This window comes from Pimephales promelas, chromosome 4, assembly GCF_988280905.1.
Source record: "Pimephales promelas chromosome 4, fPimPro1.hap1.1, whole genome shotgun sequence".
Classification (NCBI taxonomy): Eukaryota; Metazoa; Chordata; class Actinopteri; order Cypriniformes; family Leuciscidae; genus Pimephales; species Pimephales promelas.
The window spans coordinates 16,848,342-16,875,077 of NC_142772.1; the positions used below are offsets into that span (position 1 = coordinate 16,848,342).

Consider the following 26,736-nt stretch of genomic DNA (forward strand, 5'->3'; position numbering starts at 1 on the left):
TTTACATGCAAATGGTTTTTATTTATGACCACACACTGTTTGAACTGGAATTCATCACATTCACATATATGTTGCCTATATAGGAATTCCTGTCCTATAGGCAACATCTTCCATTATTATACCAAAAGTTATGTCATTTTTTTGAAAATGAAGATTTTAAGATATTAAGATATTACATTTTTAGCCACTCATGTCAAACAAAAATGTTATACTAATTATATAGTCAAAAAACAAATGTACTCAATTTCAGAATCACAGAAAGTTCAATTATTGTGATCCATAAGTTCTAATAGGATGGGTATCGTTCCTAAGCTTTAAAGGTAGCATAGATATCAATACATAGTTCTTAATTTATTAATATAGCTCTTGGGAATAAATTAAGTCACATTACTTTGACTAACTTGATTTGGAAATGTGTCTTGTGTTAATAAAATTTGTATTAATATGTTGAATGAAAAAATCCAGTCTATTTATTTTTAAAGATGGTATGAAGAGCTTCAGTTAGTTACATTGGACTCTTTATTTCTAACCAACAGAGCTGGAATACAATTCAAAACCTTATGGTATTGCTTATAATCACACCGAAAATTATACTTCTCACAGAAAGTCTTGTGAAATTATCACACACATTGGAACGGTAATTTCAGAATGCAATGCGCCCCCCGTGGCTGGAGACGGTATCGCAGCATCCAGAGCATCATCACCGCATCGCTCCCGCAGATAGTGGTGAAAAGAACAGGCAGGGAGCAGCGCGTACAGAGGACGCATGTCCATTCGTCAAGGTGTATGCAAAATTAAAAGAAACGCAGCAAAGGGCAGCTTTAGATATTACGAGGCCTGCAAATTAGGTCTCAGTTCAGGGTCAATTAGGCTAGGACATAATTTTTAGTCACTGTGAAATAGAGCCTGTTTATTTCACACGATGGGCAATCGGGGAATGGAGGACTTGATTCCTCTGGTAAACAGACTGCAGGATGCTTTCTCTGCCATCGGACAAAATGCCAACATGGACCTTCCTCAGATCGCGGTGGTCGGTGGCCAGAGTGCTGGGAAAAGCTCGGTATTGGAGAACTTCGTTGGGAAGTAAGTGACTGATGACATAGATGGACACCGTCCATCATCACTCCATCGTGACATCCACTTTCCCTGTATCATTAATTGCTCTTTAACGGAACACAAGCATTTTCAGTTATCACACAGGCTATAATGCCTGTGTACCAAAATGTTCATTTATGATAATATAGAGAGAATATTATTAATGACAGTGAGGATCTCATCTGTTTTTAGGCAGGTTACGCTTTTAAAACAGGATATTTTGTTATACATTGATGCTTAACTGACAAAATAAATGTTTTTTTACCATGATTTATTTCATGTAAAACTTAATGTAAAACATGCAAACTTAACTCAGTCTCTCGAAATGGACAACCGACATGGCTGACGTGTGCGTCCTCGAGAGGCCATCATACTAGCGAGCTTCCTATCTTCACCAAACAACAGCATTCTTGGGCATCATATGCGCGAGCGAGCTTATGTATATAAGGAAGAGAAATTATCTTTGTGTGAAGTGTTGTGTTTATATTTTAATTCACAGGCTAGAGTGACATACGTGTACCTCAGATAATGTTATTACGTTTCCATTAGTTTTCATGGTTTGGTTGAAGATAAACATGAAAAGGCATTCAGAGGCGGCCGTGATAAAAGGCCAAGGTTTAATGTTCACCGGTAGTTGGAATCGTGTGTCAGAGGGTCACATGTGAGCCACAGGACTATTTTCCTTGTTTTTTGTTTTCTGTTCACCTTAGTCAAAATCTTTGAGGAATGCTAATGAAATTGTGTACATAAATTGGAACCAATTATTATTAGGACAAAATAACAATCCTTTAAAGTGATAGTTCACACAATATGAAAATTCTGACATCGTTTACAAACCACCATGTTGTTCTAAACTTGTGATTGTACTTTTTCTTTCTTTTCTTTATACAATGAAAGTGAATGGTGACTGAAGCTGTCATTCTGCCTTTTGTGTTCCATGGAAAAAAGTCATACAGAACAACATTAGGTGAAGGGTGAGGCGAGAACTCAAATGCAGAGCCCTGGGCTTTGTATTAAAATAAAACAAAAACAAACAAAATCTACTCCGTGGGGGAAAAGAAGACAGACAACTAGACAGGCAGAGAGACTTGGCAGTATAATGACACATGAGGGTACTTTAGGCCCTGTTTACACCTGGCATTACCCGTTTACACCAGGTGTTTTAAAATTTAAATCATCACTTTTGTCCTCTTTCAACCACGTCTGTCCTGATTTCTTTGAGGGGAGGGTAAATGTATGTCGTTGGGTTTTTTTTCGATCTAATGGAGAAAATAGAAAATAAGCTCGCACAGTTTACATATGAATGTAAAAGGAAATGATAAAAACAACAACAACAACAAAAAGACTGACTTCAAACCAAATTTGGGTCTTTAGCCGACAACGTTTAAATCCTGTCAGCAGGTGGAGAAAATGTGTTTTTTGTGGCTTTTTAAACAAATTCGACCACATGAGCGTTTACACTACGAAATCAATCCGATCGAATGCATTTTTTGTCTACTTCTGGAAGTGGTTGAAATTGGACAAGCTCAAAACGGTTTAGACCCTGTTTATACCTGTATTCAGCATTGGGATCCAAATTACCAAAACACATCTTAAAGAGTCACTTCACCTATTTGCATTAAGCTTTGTATCTTTAGAAACCCAGTCATATTTTTGAATGGTCATGGTTTATTCCCTTATTTTCCCCTGAGATGGGAGAAATAAGGATTTACTGTAAGTGTTTTACTTCCTGCTTATTGTGACGTGAAAATCGTCATTTTGCGTCATGATAAGCAGGAAGTCATGTTTCATTAAAATCTGTAAAACTACAAATATTAGCTCATTATTATTACAGGGTGTGGGACCCACTCACTCTACAGGCCTATAACAGTCAATATCCGCCGTCTTGTCTGAAAGCTTAGCTAACAAGCGTCGTGGAGATAGTAAGTTATGACAATGACGGAAGAAACGAAACATGATATGGAAGAAGAGGATTTTGAAGTTCTGCTGCTCGAATCCGATGTTCGTGACTATCTTTACGAACCACAGTGTAGTTTAGAGCTGCTGAGGCTGATGGAGGAGCAGGAGGTGGCTGCCTGTCGGTCGAGACGCCCGGACTGGGTCGAGCTGAGCGGTCTGCTGTTGCATGTGTTCTCGCTGCGTGCTACGGACACAGTCCGTATGCTGCAGAGAATTTCAACGATGGCAATTTCTCCTGGAGGAAATCTCTGAATCAGACGAGCACACAGACGTTTGTGTTGTGAAAGTTTCGCCTAACAGAACATCCAGGGATCAAGCAGTAATTCACCAAACAGAAATAAATACAGACGAGGAGTAATTCACTAATGTGTTTGCCAATGTAAAGTTAACAGGGTTTGTTGTTGTGGGAAGAAAGAGGCAGGAACCGATTTCACTTTTTTTCACTTTTTTCATTTTAAATAGTGTGTAATGTTGCTGTTGGTGCATGAACAGTATCTGCAAAGTTGCAGCGCTGAAAGTTCAGTGTAAGCAGAGATATCATCTTTTAAAAATCAGGAAGTATATTGCCTACAAAAACGACTTGATTGGGACTACAGCTGGGTTTTAGACGTCACTAACCCACACATTTGCATCAATCTCTCCCTCCGGAATATGCAGAAAAGGGCATGCGCATATTTCAGCGGCTCGTCGAGTGTGTGTTCACCCAGCTGTCAGGTCTTCTGTGTTCAAACTTCCCGCGGACGCTGTACTTCGTCAACAATGGATACAATTTATGTTTGATAATGTTCCTGAAAATGACGATCGTAATTTAGCTCTCTGTGCTGCGCATTTTACGGAAGACAGCTTCCAGAATCTCCACGAATTCAATGCCGGATTCAACAAGAAACTGTTACTAAAACGTGAAGCAGTTCCAGCTTTAAAACCTGAGGCAGCAGTTGTTGGGTCACAACCTGTAAGTAGGCTAAGACTTCACTGTTTTAAATGTATTTGCATGTATAATTCCAGACGTAGCCTTGTGTTTTAGTTTTATAAAATGCCAGCGCTAGCTTTATAGCCACTATAGGCTACTAGTAATGCTATTGTGTCTATGACAAACGCGTACAAACATTATGGACCTGAATTTTGTATAAGTACTAATGTTTTAAACGTATTTTTCATGTATATATGCTTAATGACGTTATTTTCGATTTGATCAAGAACGTAAACTAATGCCAACGCTGTTTGAGTATAACATTAGTAGCCAGTCAGTTGCTATTGTTGCCAGTCAGATGCTATTTGTCACAGTCCTTCGTCTGCACCAGTCTGTCTTCGTCATCTGCACTACACTTCCCAGGATCCTCTTGTCTCTACTCCCGAACTCACTCCCTCATCAGCCACCTGTTCCTCGTCTGTTCATCATTTTCACCTGTTTGCACCTCATTATGTTTGATTCCCCTGTGTATTTAGTTCCCTCAGTTTCATTCAGTCTTTGTCGGTCGTTGTGCTTATGTTACAAGTGTTTGAGAGTGATTCCTGTCTGTTCCTGTTCCGTTGGATGTTTAAAGTTTAAGTAAAGTTTTGAATTGGAGCTTTGCCTCTTCGGTCTCCTTCTTCCTCTGCCTGCACTCCAACACTCACCCCGTGACAGAACGACCGACCTTAAGAAGTTTCAGCATGGGCACTCTCCTCACCCCAGCTCATTCCTTATTTAACATTTTCCAAGACGGTCATGTAATCGAGGATTATGTTGCCCGTTTCCTGGAGCTCTCTGCTGGGGTAAGCTGGTCAGATGATGTCTTAAAAACTGTCTTTTGGCTGGGTTTGGACAATCATCTGTACCAGCAAGCCCCAGCAGCAGCGTTTCCAGGAACCCTCGCCAGTTACCTGGACCATGTGTTGTGGTTGAGTGGGTCAGCCTTCACCGTTGGTGAGGCTGAAGATAACAGCACCACTCAACCACACACACCCACCATCATCACCTCACCAGCCATCATCGCCTTCCAGTCTGAACCTTCTTCATCGCTGGTTCCGTCCAGCCCCGCCGAGCCCAAGCTCTCCTCTCCGCTGGTTCCGTCCAGTCCCGCCGAGCCCGAGCTCTCCTCTCCGCTGGTTCCGTCCAGCCCCGCCGAGCCCGAGCTCTCCTCTCCGCTGGTTCCGTCCAGCCCCGCCGAGCCCGAGCTCTCCTCATCGCTGGTTCCGTCCAGCCCCGCTGAGCCCGAGCTCTCTTCATCGCTGGTCCCGTCCAGCCCCGTCAAGCCTGAACCCTCCTCACCACTGGTCCCGTCCAGCCCCACCGAGCCTGCGCTCACCGTCAGCCCTGCCCAGCCTGCGCTCACCGTCAGTCCTGCCGAGCCTGCGCTCACCGTCAGCCCTGCCGAGCCTGCGCTCACCGTCAGCCCAGCCGAGCCTGCGCTCCACGTCAGCCCAGCCGAGCCTGCGCTCCACTTCAGCCCTGCCGAGCCTGCGCTCCACGTCAGCCCTGCCGAGCCTGAGCTCCACGTCAGCCCTGCCGAGCCTGAGCTTTCTTCATCGCTGGTTCCGTCCAGCCCCGTTGAGCCTGAACCCTCCTCATCGCTGGTCCCGTCCAGCCTCGTCAAGCCTGAACTCTCCTCATCGCTGGTTCCGTCCAGCCCCGTCGAGACCGCTTCACTGCTGGTCTCGTCCAGCCCTGCCCAACCCGAGGCCGAGACCGTCCAGCCTGAGCCCGAGACCTTCCAGCCTGAGCCCGAGACCGTCCAGCCAGAGCCCGAGACCGTCCAGCCAGAGCCCGTGACCGTCCAGCCAGAGCCCGTGACCGTCCGGCCAGCGCCAGAGACCGTCCGGCCATCACCAGAGACCGTCCAACCCGCGCCCGAGACCGTCCAGCCCGAGACCGTCCCGTCTGTCCAGCGAGAGACGGTCCACGCCCCATCTGCCCCCAATCCGGGGACTCAGCCCAAGTATTTTTTTGGGGGGGGCCCAGTGTCCCAGCCACGGCCGCCCGAAGGGTCCTCACCGCCGTGGCCGCCCGAAGGGTCCGCACCGCCACAGCCTGCTCTGCCCTGGCCACGCCTTCAGCCTGCTCCGCCACGCCTTCAGCCTGCTCCGCCCTGGCCACACCCTCATCCTGCTCCGCCCTGGAGCCTTCCTCCTCCAGACCACAGCCTCCAGGGCGCCCACCCCCCCACCCCATTGATGTTACGGCGTGAAGTCACGCGTACCGGGAGGGGGGAGTGATGTCACAGTGCTTCGTCTGCACCAGTCTGTCTTCGTCATCTGCACTACACTTCCCAGGATCCTCTTGTCTCTACTCCCGAACTCACTCCCTCATCAGCCACCTGTTCCTCGTCTGTTCATCATTTTCACCTGTTTGCACCTCATTATGTTTGATTCCCCTGTGTATTTAGTTCCCTCAGTTTCATTCAGTCTTTGTCGGTCGTTGTGCTTATGTTACAAGTGTTTGAGAGTGATTCCTGTCTGTTCCTGTTCCGTTGGATGTTTAAAGTTTAAGTAAAGTTTTGAATTGGAGCTTTGCCTCTTCGGTCTCCTTCTTCCTCTGCCTGCACTCCAACACTCACCCCGTGACACTATTGTGTTAAACAAACGTGTATAAAGTTAAATTTTGTTTAGCAAATTATCATTCAGAAATGTTTAGTAAGAGCCTTGTGTGGTGAGGTTCTGCTTGCCTCTCTTCATCGCCGCTTTCTTGGTCTGATTCTGCCTCAAACTGACACTGCAGTTCGACACCATTATTTACATCTGGACCGGAGCGCAGGCACGTTTCGCCTGTAAAGGTAATGGGCGTCAACCTTCCGGACAACGTGAGCGACAGTTTAGTCAATCACCACCAGTGTTGGGAGTAACGCATTACAAAAGTAATACATTACAGTAACATTAGGGATGGGACGATAACCGGTTTCACGATAAACCGTGATAAAATGTACTGGCGGTTAGTATTATCGTTTAAAATTTAATTATCATTAAAACCGTGTTTGATTATCGCGATTTTAATAACTCACTGAATCCTGTGGCGCGCAGCACGCAATATTTTTTTAAATTACTATTCGAGAAGGAATGGTGGAAGGCAGTGACCGTGCTCAGGAGATTTTTTTAGCCTTTTAAAATGACCAAATCTGAGGTGTGGTCATATTTTGGGTTTTACAAAAGTCCTGAGTGAAACTTGATCGAGGATGGTCACCCTGTCTGCCGAACAAAAAGTCACTGCAATAGAAACACTTCAAATCTGCCGAGTCGTCTTGTGTGATCATCACCCGAACGCAAGGCAAGTTAACTTTGACCTTAATACCAACACTGGGAAACAATTGGGCACGAAATGTTGTTTTGAGTTGAAACATTTTATGTCACTCACTTGAAATAGACGTGAAGCTTCCGCGAAGAAAGGTTCGTTGCAAGTGGATTTGAGCTAAAGACGAACGAACAACTTCAAACAAGACTATTATTAAGAGTGATATTTTAAGGGATAGTAAAGTATAGATACATCACGTATTAAACCGATTTTATTTTTACCACATAATTACGGGGACATATTGAATTGATAATGAGATTAGCTAATGTTTTAAATCTTACCTATTTATGAATTCATTTTGTAAAACAATCGTCCAGACAAGATATATCACACCAATATTATCAAACTCTGTAAGCAATAAATCAACTCTGATTTCATTTTTGCAATACAATCAAAAACCGGAGACGCAAGACGGCAAGTTGTATTTGAATGAAACAAGAGCGCGCGTCCGTTGTGATATGAAAGTGCGCTGTGTAATAATGCGTTGCTATTGACGACGGGCATTATAAAGAAGCAAATGCCATAGAATAGAAACTTGCTTAAAAAAAATGCGTAGAGAGGCTTGTTTTATTTGTTGTTTGTTGATTTTCAATTATAAAACTTGTTGAAATGTTTCAGTGTGAGCATCAGTTCTTTTTGAGCACTTTCATAAATTTTTAACAAAACCGTGATAATATTGATAATCACGATTATTTTGGACACTATAATCGTGATATGACATTTTCATACCGTCCCATCCCTAAGTAACATATTACTTTTTGCTGTAACGCAGTAGTGTAAGGCATTACTAATCAATTTTCAGTAATATTTTACTCGTTACATGTTCAGTGAGGCTTGTATTACAGTTGTATTACAGTGTATTGTCTGCTTTTACTTCTTAAAGGCAACAGATATGTGAAAGTTTTAAAGCAGTCTTTTAGTGCCAGTTCAGAGCGGTCGCGTCTGTAACATTGTTTTTTCCTCATAAATGCGAAAACGAAAACTAAAATAAAATGAATATTTTAAGTTCTTTGGAGACTGGAGAGCCAACCCTTCCTCATCCGATTTGCGCAGTGTAATTAACAGAATTACAAAAAATATATTTTGCCTCCTATTTTTTTGGCACGCATGAATGTGTGTCTTTTCCCTAATATTAAAAATAAAACATAGACTGATATTTGTCTAATGTCTGGAGTCCTTTAAGGAAGTAGCCTATATGTTTCAATACATGTATTTTCTGAGGATTTTTATTTCAAGTTTTGACTGCAAATGTCCATGCTGGACTTCCCCAATTTTAAATAATTTATCCTCAACTAGTTTTGTGGTGTAGGTCCACGTATTTTATAATGTTAACTTCAAATAATACTAATAGCCTAATTTAGAGATAAGACAGCATTGGATCTGGACGGTAAGGAGAATAACGCTGGAGGTTTGTCGCGATTCTGTAGGTTCGTGGATTTGAGTCGCGTGGCGAATCGCGATTTCGGTTTCATATTGCATATCGTTGCAGCCCAAAAGTTAAGTTCTACTTAGTTATTTTGGTGAAAGTAACTCAAAAGTAATACATGAGTAATGTAACGCATTACAATTCTGGGACAGTAATATTGTAAGGTAATGAATTACTTTTAAATAACAGTAACAAGTAATACCTAATGTATTACAGTTTGGAAGTAACTTGCACAACACAGAGCCGGCTTCAGACCGCTTTTAGCAGGGGGGCATTTATTTTCAATGGGTGGGCACTAGGTAGGTATGAGGACTTTTTTCCGATATTAGATATCCTATATTTATTATTGCTACTGCCTTTTCTGTTAGCTATTAAGTAAGGGTTAATGCCCGACGAGGTGTCCATTGTCAGGTTTTAATGGACGACGGCGAGGCGTAAACCGGCCGACGCGCAGCGGAGGACGGTTGCCTCCGCCGAAGTCCATTAAAACCTGACAATGGACACCTCGGAGGGCATTAACCCGCTTATACCATGGTCACTTGCCAAATAAAACATTTTTAAACATTAGTTTATATTTTAATTAGGCTAAATCTAGTTTTTACAAATAATAACTTGCCTTGCCTACTGTTTATTTAGCAACCAGATATTTAGCCTATAGTCCGCTTAGCTCCCTTCAGGTTCACAAATGCATTTTTTTTTTTCATGAAACACAAAGGTAGGAATAGTTTTTTTTTTTATTACACATAAAACAATTAATCAAACAACAATAAAAAAAACAATTAGCTCTGAGCTCCAGCGATTTGCGCTTAACGTTATAGAGGGCAATAAATTAATCAGATCAAAGAGAGAGGGTCATTTGCCTCAGGCTCCTTAGGCTTGAAACGCTGTAACGTTCAGCCTTCTCCTGCCTTGGTTGTCTGGACAGCTGCGTAAAACTCCCGCAGGGTCTCATTCAGGGGTGCGTTTCCCGAAAGCATCGTTATCCAACTATGGTCGCAAGTTACGTCGTTACCAATAGAGTTCAATGGAGCAGCGCAGCAGCGGTGTAATTTCATCCGTTTTATTTACATTTTTTCTTTCTTCAGCAGCATACCAGTCGTCAAAGTTGCCATATTCTCCATAAATGTTAAAAGAAATAGCACGAAGTCGCTCATTGTTGTATTAGGCTATAATATCTAACGTTAGATGATAGAGCTAGAGCATGTGACTGCCTGTTGCTATGGTTACTCACACAGCCGTTGTGGGCAGCGCATTTATTTATTCATTTCGAATGGTAAACAGGCAGTTTCACCAGAACTACTTTACTAGGTGTCCTCTATCACTTTTTAACGGACACCCAGCAGCCAATCAGAATCGAGTATTCACCCAGACCATGGTATAACATGAAGTAATGCAACCCACACAATAAACACATAAAACATTACACATGGTTGCAAGACGAGCGACTCTTAAGAAATTTGATCAAGGGTTAAATAGGCCTATACAAAAAAAAAATTGCAAGACCGACTCTGACCACAGCTTTATAATAGCAAAGCTAACGAACATGTACACAGTCTCTCCCTGACAGAATAGCCGTATATGCTATCTCAATGGCGGAAGTGAGAAAAAAAAAAGCTAAGTTACTCATCTTTATTCTGCTATGTTCTAACATAAGCATTTACATTCGTAGCCTTAAAAAAGCATCATGTAGGCTAGTTACCTTTATCAAATAAAACCTTTAACACCTTTAACAAATAAAAAACACACAACATACACAGATATTATTCTACAATTTCCATTTACAAGAAAATATAGGCTTAAACACCTGTTTCTCCACGGCGGGGGTGAGTGACATTTCAGGACAATGGGCAGCGCAAAAACTAGGCCAACTAAACTATTAGTTTCATCACGTGACAACACATAGTGAACATTACAGTACATGCCAGTTAGATAAATAGCTACACTTACGACTCGGACTCGACTGTCTTTGGTCTCGGTCTCGACTACAACACTGCACGGTAGAAGCACCAAATACCAAAGCCGGGCTGTCGTTGTCTTGCTGTATGGGGTAATCGATGTGTAAGGAGAAACTGTGGTATTGAACCATTTTCTAATTTCCATTTTTGGAGAGTTTTCATCTGTTTACTTTGTTTTGAATGCAGGAAGCTCGCGCGGTCGCGCCAACTGAAAATCATTTCATTCAAGTATTAACGTGCGTGATTGGGGGGGCGGCAGGGGGGTTTCCTCACAGCGTCACTCTGGTTTTTATGTTGGCTTTATTGTATTTTCAGCTAATGAGCCGTTTGTAGACATATATTTGTACTATTTCTCACTGAAATGTGAGTTAAATTAAACTGGTATTATTTTGTAAATTATATCATAATTCAATTTGGGGGGGCACAAAATACATTTGGGGGGGCATTGCCCCCTAATGCCCCCCCATAGCGCCGGCACTGGCACAACACTGATCACCACACACCAGCCCAAACTAACCAATCTGAGCCCACTGCCTGTTTCTGAGGGAGTGGTTTCATAGACTCAGGAAGTCAACCGCTCGTTTAGGGGACAGAGGAGAGCGCGGCTTACAATGAAGGTGAAGTATATGAAAAATAAGACTTTTTAAAACAGAAAAAACACGAATACATGTTAAATTGCACCCCATAAACACAATCATGCAAAGAAAAAAAACAGTAAACTCCCCCTTTAATACCAGGGGTACACAGAGGACAGGTAGGGAAAGTGGTAAAATGCCATTTTTACAAGATGTCCTCAGAGTGTGTGTTAAGCTTTAGCACAGAATACCCCACAGATATTTTTATATAGCATGCTAAAGTTGTTTTTTTTTTTTTTTTTTTTTTTTTTTGAGGGTTTGCAAAAACACTGTTTTGTGTCTGGCCCTTTAAATGCAAATGAGCTGCTGCAGAGGGCGGGGTTTCAAGAGCGCGTGTGTTACCAGCTGCAATGACAGAAACTGTTCTCCCTGTAATGTTAAAACAGAGTCAGTCAAAGATGGAAAGACTCAAGAAGAAGTGACAACATGTAGAATGCAACAGGACATCTCTGAATGGTTAGTTGATAAATTTATGTTGCTATCTTCAATTAGGATATTCAGTCATGTAATCTATAAATCACTCATTTGGGAACTGTTGTGAGATGCACACAGAGTGACATTCTATTGCATGTGAAAAGATGGATGCTAAAGTCTGAGCTGACTCACTCTTATAAAATTACTCTTCCTCTTCTCAATATGGACTGATGGTGCTTTCACGTCCTATGGTAATTATGGTAAATACCAAAAGCCGACGTGGAAAATGCACATGAACACCCCCTCATGTGGTATTTTCCACTGGGAAACTCGTAGAATATTTTGATGGACGAGTTGCCGAGATGAAATAACTTTTGACATTTTCAAAATGGCGGAGGAGAGCAACGCAAGAGTCGTGAATGGTAAACATATGTACTATTCATGACCTAGAAACTAACAGCATATTATTTACCATTTGAATTTTTATAAATCATTTTCTTGCTGTAGCAGATGACTTAAGCAATCTAAAATAGTTTTAGCCAAATAACAGGTCTGGATCTCCATCTTTTTACCACATTACGACAACAAAAGCACTTGAACGCAACACACTGGTAAATACCAGTTCACAAGTGGAAAATATCCTATTTTCCATAGCAAGTGAACGCACCATGAGTGTTCCCCAGGGCGGGGTTTATGCACATTTTAGGGTTGGTGATGTCACTAACCCGGGAGGAAGCTTGTGTTGACCCTATTATTGTTATTATTGGATTATTGTTGTCAATTATTGTTATTGTTATTGATTATTACACTAGCCTGGGAAAACCCAGACAATTTCCAGCAAATTTAGATTTGCACTGAAAGTTAGTCTGGCAAAAAGCTCATTCAAGGCTATTTCCAATCCGCCGAAATTGCGGCACCAATTAGAAACGCTGGGGCGGGCTTTACACGATGACGACAGCACAGCGACGGTGAAGCAGATTTTGAACATTTACAAAGAGGTGTGACGGTTATAGTTGAGCACTGTCATTAGAACTCTATAACCGCCAAAACCATGTTATTAAAATATTTTTTTCACAAACATTTTTTATCATAGAGAATGTTTAAATACTAATATCAGATTACGAGGGAAACGGAGGCCAAGTTAGTGGTGCTTCAGAGACTGCTACTGCTGGAGATGATTCGGGAGAGGTCTGTGCACCTTTATACCGATCAGAGCACGCGCTGACATAGAGCAAAGCCTTGTTTATACTCGATGCGTCCGCACGAGCGCGAAGGTGTGCGGCAAAACCTGTTCGGTGCGCAAGACCGACCCCATTTCCCTTAGCTGTGTGCATGGCTTTTTTTGTAGCGGCGCTGCGTCCGAGGATGAACGACTTCAAGGCAAGCCGAATCTGCCTGAGCATGTATGTCTCACCCATAGACAGTAAGGTCTCACCTCTGGGTCTCACCATACAGGTGTGTCTAAATTGCAAAGTTCATTGCAAAGTTTTTTTTTGTTGTTAAAGTTTTGTTTACTGTGTGTGATAATGGAAAGCACATTCACTAATAGTTGTCTTGCTGCTAATTTTAAATAAACGTAGAGCAAGTAGCTAATCAGATTGTCTGCTCGTTTATTCAAACAGACGAACGTCGCTCTGCAAACGTCATCTCCTTCAGCGCTCTGATTGGTTTTAGGTCTATCCAATTGCGCCTTTGAGGCATTTGAGCTACGTCCGTTGGTGACACCCCTCTGGAAATGATTTGTCTATGAAGCTTTGCCAGACCATAACTCAGTTACAAACTGAGATGGTCTGGTTTCAACCAGGCTATTATTGCACATCTTATTCTCTATAAACCTAAATCTGCCTCAGGCTTCTTAAACAGATTTACTTATTAACATCCTTTATCTCATAAGAGCATAATTATTTTCTGAGCTCTGATGAGCTCTGCTTGTTTTCAGGACCCAGGACAGTTCTTTAAAAATATGTGGAGGTGGCTCTGTCTTGATTTAGTTACTATGTCATGAAACAAGAGGCCACACAATTACTATACCCAATTGTGTTTGTACTGATCTCCTTCTTCTTCTTTTGCTTTCTCCTTATTTTTCTGCCTTAAAAGTGTATGGACGGCAGTAGGGTTGGGTGTCGTTAGTATTTTAGCGATTCCATTTCCAATTCTGATTCTGCTTATCAATTCCAAGTCTCAGTTTCAATCCCAAATATGGTAGAAAAATAAATGAATAAATTAAAGTAAAAAATTTAGATATTAAACACATTTATTCTGTCTTTTTGCAAAACATTCTGTTGCAGCTGAATACCATGACAAAAAATAAACAAATATGCTAGATTAACTAATATAAATTAAAAAACATTTTTTTAAAAGTCAGTAATACAATAAGAATTATCATCTAAATGCCGTGCCACTCGCTCTTCCGACTGGGCTAATATCTATCAGTCATCGGTAAAGTTGAGTATATGGATGCCCTGAGGTCACAGAGGACCCAGAGCAGCATCCATGCACCACACCATCGGTGAAGGTGCATGGGGACAGGGCTTGGCCAAAAGGAAGTACTGTATAATAAGTCAAGTCACCTTTATTTATATAGAGCTTTTTACAATACAGATTATATCAAAGCAGCTTCACAGTGATAACATAAAAATAATAACAAAAATAAGTTTGTTTATAGAAGAAAATTGCGTCAAATTTGTCCTTTATCTAATCTATAGTCACAAACCAATCCTTGAATTTGTGGCACTATTAGTTTCACAGTTATCATCTTGAACTTGTATGTCCGAAGAGTATGGTTTAGGCTCTGTATTTATAAAATTTAGATGCAAACCCCTATAGTTTATGGGTACTTTAAAATACAAACTGTAAAACCCTGTGTCTCTTTCTGGCAGGGGTACATGCTCTATTGCCTCTTTTGCCAGAAGAGTGCACAGTTCCTCTTTGAGGAATACGTTGTCTCCTTCCTGGCACAATTTTGTTACCACCATGCCATGGAAACGAGGTGGACGGGAGGCAAACTGAACTGGACCGGGCCCAAAGCATCAGGACTCTTTTTGGCTATACCATCGTGAAGATCAATTCTTTTAAATCGGATCAACCCTCAGGCAACCTGAGCTGCTCGGATCTCCCTGCCCTCCTGTCCTTACGAGGGCTCGAGGGGGATACACTTTGGATTCTGATCTTTCCTATGACTCATAGCCTATGAGTCAACTGTCAACTTATTGAACCTCAACTTTGACTCCTGGTCTTCATTGAGCATATTGGTCTCTTTTATGGTCTAACTATACTTTCCCTGATATGGCATCACACACTTTCTGTAACTCAACCTTACCATTGTACAGAATACCTCCTGACTGATTTCACAGACACACAACACAATGGAGGAGTGCAGACACATGCTCAAAAAACATATGGCTTCTGAAGACAAAGAAGCTGTTCCTGGAATCTATTTATAGAATGATGAGGGGCTACGCTACATCATGAAACAACATCCATTCAGCCAATAAGACTGCCGTGTTTGGACACATGCTTCCTACACCGGATGAAGTGGAAGCGTTCCTGTTAAAAATCCCAATTAGTCATTCTATTGGGAGACACACCCACTTCCTTCACCTGAGGATAATTACCTTACCAATCACCCTCACTAGTGTGTTTCTCTTTGTGCTGACTGTTTGCTCCTCTGTTTGCTGCATGTGTCTGCTGCGTCTATGACTTAGTAAGTTTATTTAAACTTTCTGTATTGATATTAATTTGATAACTGTTGATTTGTTTAAAGAATTTCTTTATGGTGATGTGAATGTATATTTATTATTATAATTTGTATCAGTAAAGTTAACTTTGTTTGATTGTAGACACCAGCAATATGCAGCAATTGTAAAGCAAATCATGAAAGAAATGGGAGAACCAAGAAAGAAAGCAAATGGCAATAAATCAACTGAGAAGTAATTTCTGGACTCATTCCTGTGTTCTAATCGACACACCATTTTGGTAGCACTCATCCTTAACCAGCTAAACACCGAATAATTTACATGGTCCTTCGAGCCGGAGAGGCTGCTGGAATGGAGTCAGAAGATAACTCGGGGAAACTGAAGTGTTCAAGTAGGCGTGTGAGGCCTCCGGTGTGGCATCAGGATTATGAAATGGTACATCCCCACTCTTCTGCTACAAATGTTTGAGGTCAATTACAAGGAGGAGTGAATCCAGAAGCCCTGCTACCATCTGAAAACACTGATGTGAAGTCTCTGACCGAGGAGGTCAAACAGACGAAAAGCATGTTAATTAATTTGGGAGAAATGATGAAGAATTTGCAGGACCAAAGTGAATGTTCTTCCTTTACTTCTGATTCACAAAGCTTGCGTGCTGCATCTCCTGAGAGACGGACAGGAGAGGGAGATCCATCAGTGGACTTTAGGACATCCTTTGTGCAGGAGCTAGGAGAATGTCTGCGTCAACATCAGGGAGAGAGACAAAGCTTGCCTCCTCTCTCACCATCAAGGTTGAGTAGACCAAGCACTCTTCCACCTCCACCGGCCTCTATGCTTCCTACACCCTCTGCCCGATCTAGTAGAGAACAAATGGACATGCAGCCAGGCCTAAACGTTCATGCACTATCTGAGCCATCAGTTCCCTGTCAGAGAAACTTAACTTCACAACACCCTATGAATGTGAATCCGATTCCACATTACCTGAATCGGCCACGAGGTGTCAATCAAGACTTATCTCAAAACTACGATTTTGGTCATCAAGGATTTTATCCCAGTGACCCTCAGTTAGCAAGGAGCGATGTCCACCAATATAGTCAAATGCCAGGAAATGCTTTCTACTTTCCAGGCCCTTTGTGCCCTCCATGGATGCTGCCGCCTTATGTTCCAAACGGTGGAGTATTTAGGCCTCCGTATTTCCCTTATCCTTTTCCTGATCTGCCATATGCCTTACCTATCCATTCAGAGTATGTGGATCCACTAGCTGCCGCACGACAATCTCCTCAGGCTCCTGTCGGGCCTGTACCTGCTCCATCTAGAGTGACAGCTTCTGCTACTAATCCCCTAGTCATGCCTGCTTGTGGTTCTCGCCATTTGCCCCGGGGCCCAGCACTAGTTGATCCTGGTAGGCACATAGAAGAGTATCCAGCTAGTGACCCTAGACATGTTCAGTGCCATTCTGTTGCTGATATGATTCCCATAGTCTCGGTGTCCCAATCTCATGAAGCACCTGCGGTTTGTGTGCATTCTCTCTATAGGGTTCATTCTACGACAACTGCTCACTCCGGTCTTCCAGCCCAGTCAGCAGTTCCTGTATCCTATATATCAGTGCCTTCATTTCCGTTTTTTAGAAGAGAAGACCCTCATGAGTTTGCAATGCTAAATATGGCTCTGGAGAACTTATTGCCACTTGAGGAAAATGAGCAGTATAAATATCATATTCTTCTTGATCACTTGAAATTGGATTCAGCCCGTCATCTTGCCCTCGCTTATGCTCATCATCCACAGCCTTACACTACTTCTTTAAAAGCTCTTCGGAAGAGGTACGGCCAACCCCACCATCTGGTGTTAAGAGAAATTACTTCTGTCCAGAGCCTTCCAAATGTTCGCTCTGGAGATTCTCGAGGATTCCGTACGTATTAGAGCTTTGGTAGGCATGCTTCAGTCCTGGGGTCATGGCGAAGGTGCAAGGGAGCTGGCCTGTGCGTCCCATGTCCATTAGCTGCTTAGTAAACTCCCCCCTGACCAGGTTGCTAGTTTTGCCAGACAAACCCGATTATTAAGACCAGATGTGCCGTATAATCTGATAGACTTTGCCAACTGGTTAGAGGAGGAAGCAGAATGTCAAAGTTTGGCTGTTCAAGTGAGTGAGCCATCACGAAGGGTTACAGGGCCGCTGGCCAGAGATCATTCCACCGCCACTTTCTTCCAGTGTGTAAGTCAGGAAGAGAGTGCTAGAGATCACATCCAGAATCAAACCACTAATCCTCGTGTGAAATCCTCTAGTGAATCTGCATTCTCATCCTGTGCTTTCTGTGATAGTCAAGCTCACCATCTTAGTCAGTGTTCTGGATTTCGAGAATTCGATGCAGCCGCCAAGGAAAAGTGGATTACGGACAATGGTCGCTGCTGGAGGTGTGGACGTTTCCATCGTTCATCTAACTGCAACTTAAAGAAAGGCTGCCCCCAATGCCAAGGTCGGCATTTAGGAATCCTGCATGAAATAAATACTCGTAAAAGTGAGCAACAAATTCTCTATCTGAGTAGGCCCAGTGGATTTAATTCTGTACTCCTTAAAGTGGTAAGAGTTGTTATGACTCATAACGGGAAATCTCTGGAGACCTATGCCATTCTGGACGACGGTTCAGAAAGAACCATGCTTTTGTCATCTGCTGCGGAGGGTTTGGGCCTCTATGGGCCAGCGGAGACCTTAATCTTGCGCACAATCAGACAAGGCACAGAGAAAATTGTGGGTGCTACAGTGTCATTTTCAATTTCATCAGCTTCCCAACATCAGAAGAAATATGAGATCATGTGATATAAATATGAGATGCTTTCACTGCTAAGCAACTAGATCTGCCTGAGCAGACTTACCCTATTACCACTCTGTAGAGATGTTATCAGCACCTCCAAGGCTTGCCGTTGCAGGAGTTCCATAAGGTCAGACCATTGTTGTTGGTAGGTGCAGACCATTCTCATCTCTTGTGCTCTACGGAATGTGTGAGATTTGGCCCCCCTGGAAGTCCAGCTGCCCTGCACACTTGCTTATAATAATAATAATAATACCTTTAATTTATAAAGCACTTTTCATTTGCGAACAGATCTCAAAGTGCTACAGCAAGCGTAAAATGAGCAAGAATAAGATAACATAAAAAGTGAAAATTCTAGATTAAAAGAAGCTTTTTCTAAATAAGAAAGTTTTTAAGCCTTTTTTAAAATGGTCGACTGGCTGTGGTGCCCTCAGGTGGACTGGCAGTGAATTCCATAGTTGCGGGGCAGCAGAGGAAAAAGCGCGGTCTCCCATGGTCTCCCTCTCTCTGCTTAGGATGGACGTTGCATGGTCCGACTTCTCTGGTGCAAGAATCCAGCTCTGATACCCGGTGTCTTCTTACTTCGCTTGACAAAGACCAGTTACAGAGGGATGTGGAACGATTGTGGCAGATCGACATATTTCCATATTCTAAGAATCCTAAAGCTGTTATTAGGTCTAAGCAGGATCAGCAAGCCTTTGAGTGCCTGGAGCAACAAACCGAGCGTCATGAGATTAATGGAATACAGAGATATGCCACTCCTTTGCTCAGAGTCAAAAATTCCCCCTTATTGCATGCGCCTCCTGAAGCAGCCCTGCCAACCTTACGTTGCATTGAGCGACAGTTATCCAGGAACCCAGAGCGTGCAGTTATCTATGAGCAGGAGATCCAAAAACTCATTGATGCTGGCTACGTCAAGACATTGACTTCATGGGAAGTGGGAGAAAGTCATGAGTCCTGGTATATACCCCATCATTTAGTGGAGCACAATGGCAAACACCGCCTGGTGTTTAATTGTTCTTACCAGTACCAGGGCGAAAACCTTAATGCTTACCTGTTGCCAGGTCCAACGTTAGGCCCTTCCTTGCTTGGAGTCCTCATCCGTTTTCGAGAGCATCAGGTTGCCATCAGTGGGGATATCAAAGGATAGGCCCCTGTTACGCTTTCTTTGGCGTAGCATGAAGAGAGACATCCCCCCTAAAGTTCATGAATGGCAGGTCTTGCCTTTTGGCACAACGTGCAGTCCATGTTGTGCTATATATGCACTCCAAAAGCATGCTCAGAGTCTTGCTGCAGAGCATTCTGATCTTGAGACTTCAGTCCTGAGTGCCTTTTACGTGGACAACTGCTTACAAAGTTTACCTTCTGCCCTTGAAGCTAAAGCCATGGTCGACAAACTGCGCTCCACTTTGATTGAGGGTGGTTTCGAAGTTTGTCAATGGGCCAGTAACTATGCCTCTGTAATCAATCATCTACCTGTTGACGCACGGTCTGTCCATTCTGAGCTATGGTTGAGTCATGACTGCTCGGACCCGTGTGAGGGGACTCTTGGACTTACCTGGCATTGTTTGCATGATACCTTGAGCTTCAAACACCGCCCAGTGGAGTACACAGCCCTCACCATGCGGATCCTATATCGTATTCTTGCCCGGCAGTATGACCCTCTCGGGTTTATTATTCCATTCACTACTCGTGCAAAAGTCATGCTCCAACAACTGTGGATGAAGCCAGCTAGGGAATGGGATGATCCAGACATCCCAGAAGGCATCAGATTGGCTTGGACCACATGGGAGGAGGAGTTACCGGGAATAGTTAACATCCAAGTTCCCCGGTGGTATAATTCAATAGGAACCGATGAGATGGCTAGTACTAGAGAGCTTCACCTGTTTTGTGACGCTTCTGAACAGGCATATGGGTCCGTTGCCTATCTTCGTGTCACAGATAACAATGGAAATGTGTCTGTTTCCTTTGTGATGGCCCGTTCTAGGGTAGCCCCAAAGAAGACCATATCCATTCCACGTCTTGAATTGTGTGCAGCTTTAGCTGGGTCTCAGTTGGCTTACTTTCTGCAAAGAGAACTTACCCTGCCCATTAATGATGTCATGCTTTGGTCCGACTCCACCACCGTTCTGACCTGGATTTGCTCTGACAACTGTATATATAACGTCTTTGTGGCAAACCGCATCACCGAAATCCTTGAGCACACTCAGCCTGAACAGAGGAGGTATGTGGATACTGCCAATAATGCTGCTGATGACATCACAAGGGGCAAGAAGTTGATAGAACTCATCAATACCAGTCGCTGGTTCTCAAGGCCATCTTTCCTGTATTAACCCACAGATCAGTGGCCAAAGTCTCCAGTTTTTCCTTCCAATGAAGCCGTACCAGAACTGAGAAAATCCCTGTTCTGTGGACATGTCCAGCAGTCTGATAGCTTATTAAAAGCTGACTATTCCCAGTGGAGCACCTGGACAGCTTTACTTTATGCTACTGCTAAGAGTATACAGCTGGACTCCACCAAGCCCCAACATGTTCAAGCAGAGCTCCATCTACTCTGTCAAGCTCAAAAGGAGGATTTTCCTGAAGAATATAGGCTACTTCAAAGTGGCCGAGATGTCCCTCCTCAAAGTCGTCTGGCTGAATTAGCCCCAGAATATGACTCGGCTACAGGATTGATTAGAGTGGGCGGCTGACTCCGTCAGAGTGAGGATCTTGAGCCTGATATTATCCATCCAATTGTTTTGGATCCCAAGAATCATATTACCTAATTGATCATCTTGGGAATTGATTCTTCTTTGCGTCACCCTGGGCCACAAAGAGTGTTCGCCCATCTTCGGCAGAAATACTGGGTTTTACGTGGCCGTCAAGCTGTGAAGAGGGTTCAGCATGTGTAGATTGTAAGAAATGGAAAGGCTCTCCATCTGTTCCTCGCATGGCAGATTTGCCTGCCTCTAAACTCCATCTCCATAAGCCCCCCTTCTGGTCAACTGGTATGGACTGTTTTGGCCCTTTTCCATCAAGATAGGCCGCAGGCATGAGAAGAGATGGGGCATTCTTTTTAAATGTCAGACCACCCGATGTGTCCATCTTGAGCTCCTGTCTAGTCTCGACACTGACCGTTTCCTCCTAGCCCTTCGGCGATTCGTAGCCCGGCGAGGACGTCCTCATGAACTTATATCCGACCAGGGCACAAATTTCCGAGGTGGCGAAAGGGAGCTCAGAGAAGCCTATGCTCTACTTGCCCCTACACTTCAAGAGAAACTGGCACATCAGCAGATCAAGTTCTCATTTAATCCGCCATATGCTCCTCACTTTGGAGGAACATGGGAACGTGAGGTGAGGTCTATTAAAAATGCCCTGCGTGTTACTTTGGGAACTCAAGTTGTGACCGAGGAAGTCCTTCACACTGTACTTATAGAAGTAGAAGAGATAATGAATTCAAAACCCCTTGGCTACGTGTCATCGAACATCTCTGACACTGATCCGATAACGCCAAATATTCTTCTGAATATTCTTCTGATGGGGCGGCGAGATGCATCGCTTCCACAAGTAATGTATGCTGACTCTGAGCTCCTGACCCATAGGAAGTGGAGACACAGTCAGATCCTTGCTGACAGGTTCTGGGTTAGCTTTATCAAGGATTATCTCCCAAGCCTTCAGTCCCGTCAGAAGTGGAAAGCGGATGGTCCCTCTATCTCAACTTCTGTTGTGGTCATGGTGATGGATCCTCAGCTCCCTCGTAGTTCCTGGCCCATAGGGACAGTCTCTAAGGTCCTGCCTAGTTCTGATGGCCGCATTCGAGTGGCTGAGATCGTCGTAAATGGCAAACAATTTATTCGTCCAGTTAGCCGATTAATCGTTCTTCCCGCCTTTCCTACTGATCCTACTGTATGAGTGGGATTTTTTTTTGGACAAATATGTTGTCATATTTGGGGGCGGCTGTTAAAAATCCCAATTAATCATTCTATTGGGAGACACGCCCACTTCCTTCAACTGAGGATAATTACCTTACCAATCACCCCCACTAGTGTGTTTCTCTTTGTGCTGACTGTTTGCTCCTCTGTTTGCTCTTAGTAAGTTTATTTAAACTTTCTGTATTGATATTAATTTGATAACTGTTGATTTGTTTAAAGAATTTCTTTATGGTGATGTGAATGTATATTTATTATTATAATTTGTATCAGTAAAGTTAACTTTGTTTGATTGTAGACACCAGCAATATGCAGCAATTGTAAAGCAAATCATGAAAGAAATGGGAGAACCAAGAAAGAAAGCAAATGGCAATAAATCAACTGAGAAGTAATTTCTGGACTCATTCCTGTGTTCTAATCGACACACCATTTTGGTAGCACTCATCCTTAACCAGCTAAACACCGAATAATTTACAGTTCCCATATCGTCAACGCTAAGACGCAGCATCGGGTTCTACTCAAAAGGACACTACCTTAGACTAGTTTAAAGGAGCATTTCACCAATTTTAACATTAATCTTTATTGAAAGTTGAAAGACTACATATATGTAGTCCAAATGTAAAATAATTTTTGAATTTGGTGCCCTCTTGACCGAGAAAAGACAGAAAATAACTGAAGGGCGCATTTGTATGTGAGACAACAACTCCCACAATGCACCACATTGCTCAGATCCGCAAGCCACACCCACTAATCCAGAACATCGCAAACAGAGAAATCACTCTTCCGTCTACAAGGCTGACTTTAGCTGGCGCCAGAGTTTGAAATTCATTTCACACAAAATTTCTAGTTAGTTAGCTGTGGTGTGCAGGACAAGGGCGAGGGACGTGAGAGAGCGGCGCGAGGCCGGTAGCGTGAGTGATAATGAAAGAGATCTGTGAGACACACCGGTCTCCCATCTCTCACGGAGGAGCAGAGGCATAAAGGAGGAGCGACGAAGGCAGATCGAGAGAAACAGGCCTGATTTTATGTTGTGTTGTGTTTCTGATGTGTGCAGACAGCAGTCGTCAATGAGGGGCTGCTGGCATATACTTTTGTTTTGTCCATTTTACTAATAAAATGTTTAAATGTTTGCTGGTTCCCGCCTCCTTCTTCCCACAACAACAAACCCTGTTAACGTTACATTGGCAAACTCATTACTGAATTACTCCTCGTTTGTATTTATTTCTATATGGTGAATTACTGCATGATACCTGGATGTTCAGTCAGGCGAAACTAGGATGGTTCACATCACAACACAAACGTCCGTGTGTTCGTCTGATTCAGGGATTTCGTCCAGGAGAAATTGCCATCGTTGAAATTGTCTGCAGCAGACGGACTCTATCTGTGTCTGTAGCGCACAGCGAGAAGTCCGCCCAGCTCGAGCCAGTCCGGGCTCCTCGACCGCAACAGGCAGCCGCCTCCTGTTCCTCCATCAGCCTCAGCTGCTCTTCACTATATTGTGGCTCGTAAAGATAGCCACGAACATCGTATTCGAGCAGCAGAATTTCAAAATCCTCTTCCATTTCATGTTTCTTCTGTCATTGTCATTACTTCCTATCTCCACAGCGCTTGTTAGCTCAGCTTCCAAACAAGATGGCTGATATTGATTCAGTATTTTCACGTGAAATCCCACCCACTGATCTGTAATAGGCCTGTAGGGTGAGTGTGTCCCACACCCTTGAATAATGAGGAGCTAAAGTTTGTAGTCTCTAAACTTTTTAATGAAATGTGAATTCCTGCTTATTATGACGCAAAATGGCGATTTTACGTCCTAATAAGCAGCAATATCACTGGCTCTGAGACTGAACACGGTGAGCTTTGTATGCTCTAGATTTGCTTGTGCACACCCTAAAACATGCATAGATCCATATCACTGCCAGTGACTTAAATGCTGTTAAGTCTAACTAATGTTGTGTTGTGTGTTGCTATCTCGTAGATCTTCATTATTATTAAGCAGGTCCAGTGTTATTGTTCATGCTACACTGTGAGCTCTGCGGACACTAAAGTGTCTGTCAAGCTTGTCAAGCAGTTACAAACAGATCCATTTCATTTTATGGAAAACAGTTCTTCAAAATGTTTTATGTTTCTTACTTGATTCATTTCCTTGCAGACAAACTGCTCTTTGGACTACTTATGATTCAGTTGCTTATCATACAGTTGAACGGACATGAGCTCATCCACGCTGACACTTATGGTGCAATTTATTGGACAGATGTCCTTATGCCTATATTATGAATGAGACATGGGGTTTTATAACAGTGGCACATGCTGATGTGCCCTATGGTGACGTGACGACCAATTAAATGATGGTGAAGTCCGGCAGAAAGCAGCTGGTTATCACAGCTGCTGTATGAATGTCATTAAACAGACTGCAAGAGCAGATAAGACAATGTAGCTGCCTCCCAATTCAGAGCAGCATCCTTCAAAAGGCTGCATTGGAAGACCGATTGTGTCACCTTGGGGCGATGAAGGCTGTCCCAATTTGAAGGCTCATTCAAATGTGGCCTTCAAATCCGTCTTTCATTTCCTATGAATTAAGGATACAACAATGGATCCTTTGCGGCTATTGCGCGCCAGTGATCAACAGATTTTTTTTTTTTTAGAGAACTTGCCTAATCACACTTTTAAACATAAGTATGGGGGTTTCAGCTGACCTAAATATCTAATGATACAAATGTAAAAATATTAAAAACTTTAAAGTGGTTAAAAATATGCAATTATAGTTATTACTTTTTATTATATACACCATGGTATACTTATTTGGACAGTTTGTGAACCCTGTTTTTTTAGTTGAATATAACTGCCTATTCTAGGCAACAAGAACAGTCCTCCTTATGCCGTGTGTCCACCAAAGCGTTTTTCCATGCGTCTGTCTGGCGTATGTTTTCAATTGTTTTCATTGGGAGTGCCGCGTTTTTAAACGCTATGAGCGTAACGAGGCATTGAACGTTTTTTTTCACGCAGAAGTGCCGAGCACCCAGCGTTTTTTACTGGTTGCCGAGAGTTGAAAAATGTTCAACTTTGGATAAAACGCAGCGCTAATCACTGTCACATTTTACCCAGCCGTCCAATCACAGTGGAGGAGGGGCGGGACTAAACCACACTGACCAACTGTCACAACATTCTTTCTGTACAATGACATCAACCAACAGAGCTAACCCAACATGACATTATGACTTTTGCGTAAACTTTCGAGTCAAGTGGCATGTTATCTCTACGCATTTTGAGCTATCCCAGCCCGTTCTCATCCTTAAACGTCATATAGAACGCTATTTGCAAAAGCGGCGCTATACTACGCACATGGCACCCTTTATCGTTAATATAACACGCGAACCCAAGACGTCATAAATCCTTTAGCGTGAATATGACACGCAGACCCAACCCCACACCTAAACTTAGCCCTCACAGCACGTGTTATATTAACGATAACGGGTGCCATGTGCGTAGTATAGTGCCGTTTTTGCATATAGCGTTCTATATGACGTTAAAGCATGAGAATGCCTTGGCTATCCGCGTGTATCCGCGTGTATGTCTACGCCATTAACGTCCGAGTGATTCCGTGTTTCTGTACACGCCATCAAATGTCCGCGCGAAACGAAGCAAAATGTACAGTAGATCTACATCTGGGGAGCGATCTTTTTTTTTTTCCTAGGATGGTAAGGGAACAGTCATAAATGCCATTAACCCCAGTGACGGTTAGGTTTAGGGACGGGGTTGAGGTAAGTCATATATTTATATATACAGTAATAGCGTAAAGTCAACGGCGTTCATAAACATGCTGAAAAGCGATTATGCGTCTTGATAGCACGCCAAAAATGGAAATACGAATTGGCACTACTTCATGAGATCAGTCTGGCTAACCAAACAAAATGGATGAAAATTTTTTTTTAGTATGGAACAAATTATCTGTGAAATCAGTACAAGTAAACTGTGCTGCGGATATTCTGTATCATAGCAACGAAACGTCTCAACGGTAAAAAAACGCTGCGCTGCCAAAACGCTCTCAAGCGCCCAAGCCCAAACTGATTTCGCAGATAATTTGTTTCATACTAAAAAAATCTTTTTCTTCCATTTTGTTTGGTTAGCTCTGCTGGTTGATGTTGTTGTACAGAAAGAATGTTGTGACAGTTGGTCGGATTTGTCCCGCCCCTCCTCCACTGTGATTGGACGGCTGGGTAAAAAGTGACAGTGATGAGTGCTGCGTTTTATCCAAAGTTGAACATTTTTCAACTCTTGGCGAACAGTAAAATACGTTGGGCGCTCGACTCTTCAGCATGAAAAAACGTTCAGCGCTCCCATTGAAAACAATTGAAAACATACGCCAGACGCGTGGAAAAACACTTTGGTGGACACACGGCCTTAGGCTAGACCATATCATTTAACAACTCCCGGTCCCCTTTGCGGTCTTCAAAAGATGCAGCCTCTGAATTGGGACACAGCTTGTGTGTGTGTCTGTGTGTCAATAATGGTAAATGCAGCATTAAGCTGGTCATGTAGTAACCATTAGGTTTTAGTTTTAGGCCACTAGCTTTATCACTA

The 26,736-nt window shown here is 43.0% G+C and overlaps 1 protein-coding gene across 1 annotated transcript in view; it reads left to right on the forward strand.

Moving 5' to 3' along the window:
• The first annotated feature begins 719 nt into the window (after positions 1 to 719).
• The window catches only part of dnm1b (dynamin 1b), a 75,724-nt gene continuing 49,707 nt past the window's right edge, over positions 720 to 26,736 (forward strand). The window contains exon 1 of the mRNA XM_039662113.2: positions 720 to 1,083. Coding sequence (XP_039518047.2) covers positions 923 to 1,083 — 161 coding nt within the window. The 5' untranslated portion in view covers positions 720 to 922. The remainder of the gene's footprint in view (positions 1,084 to 26,736) is intronic.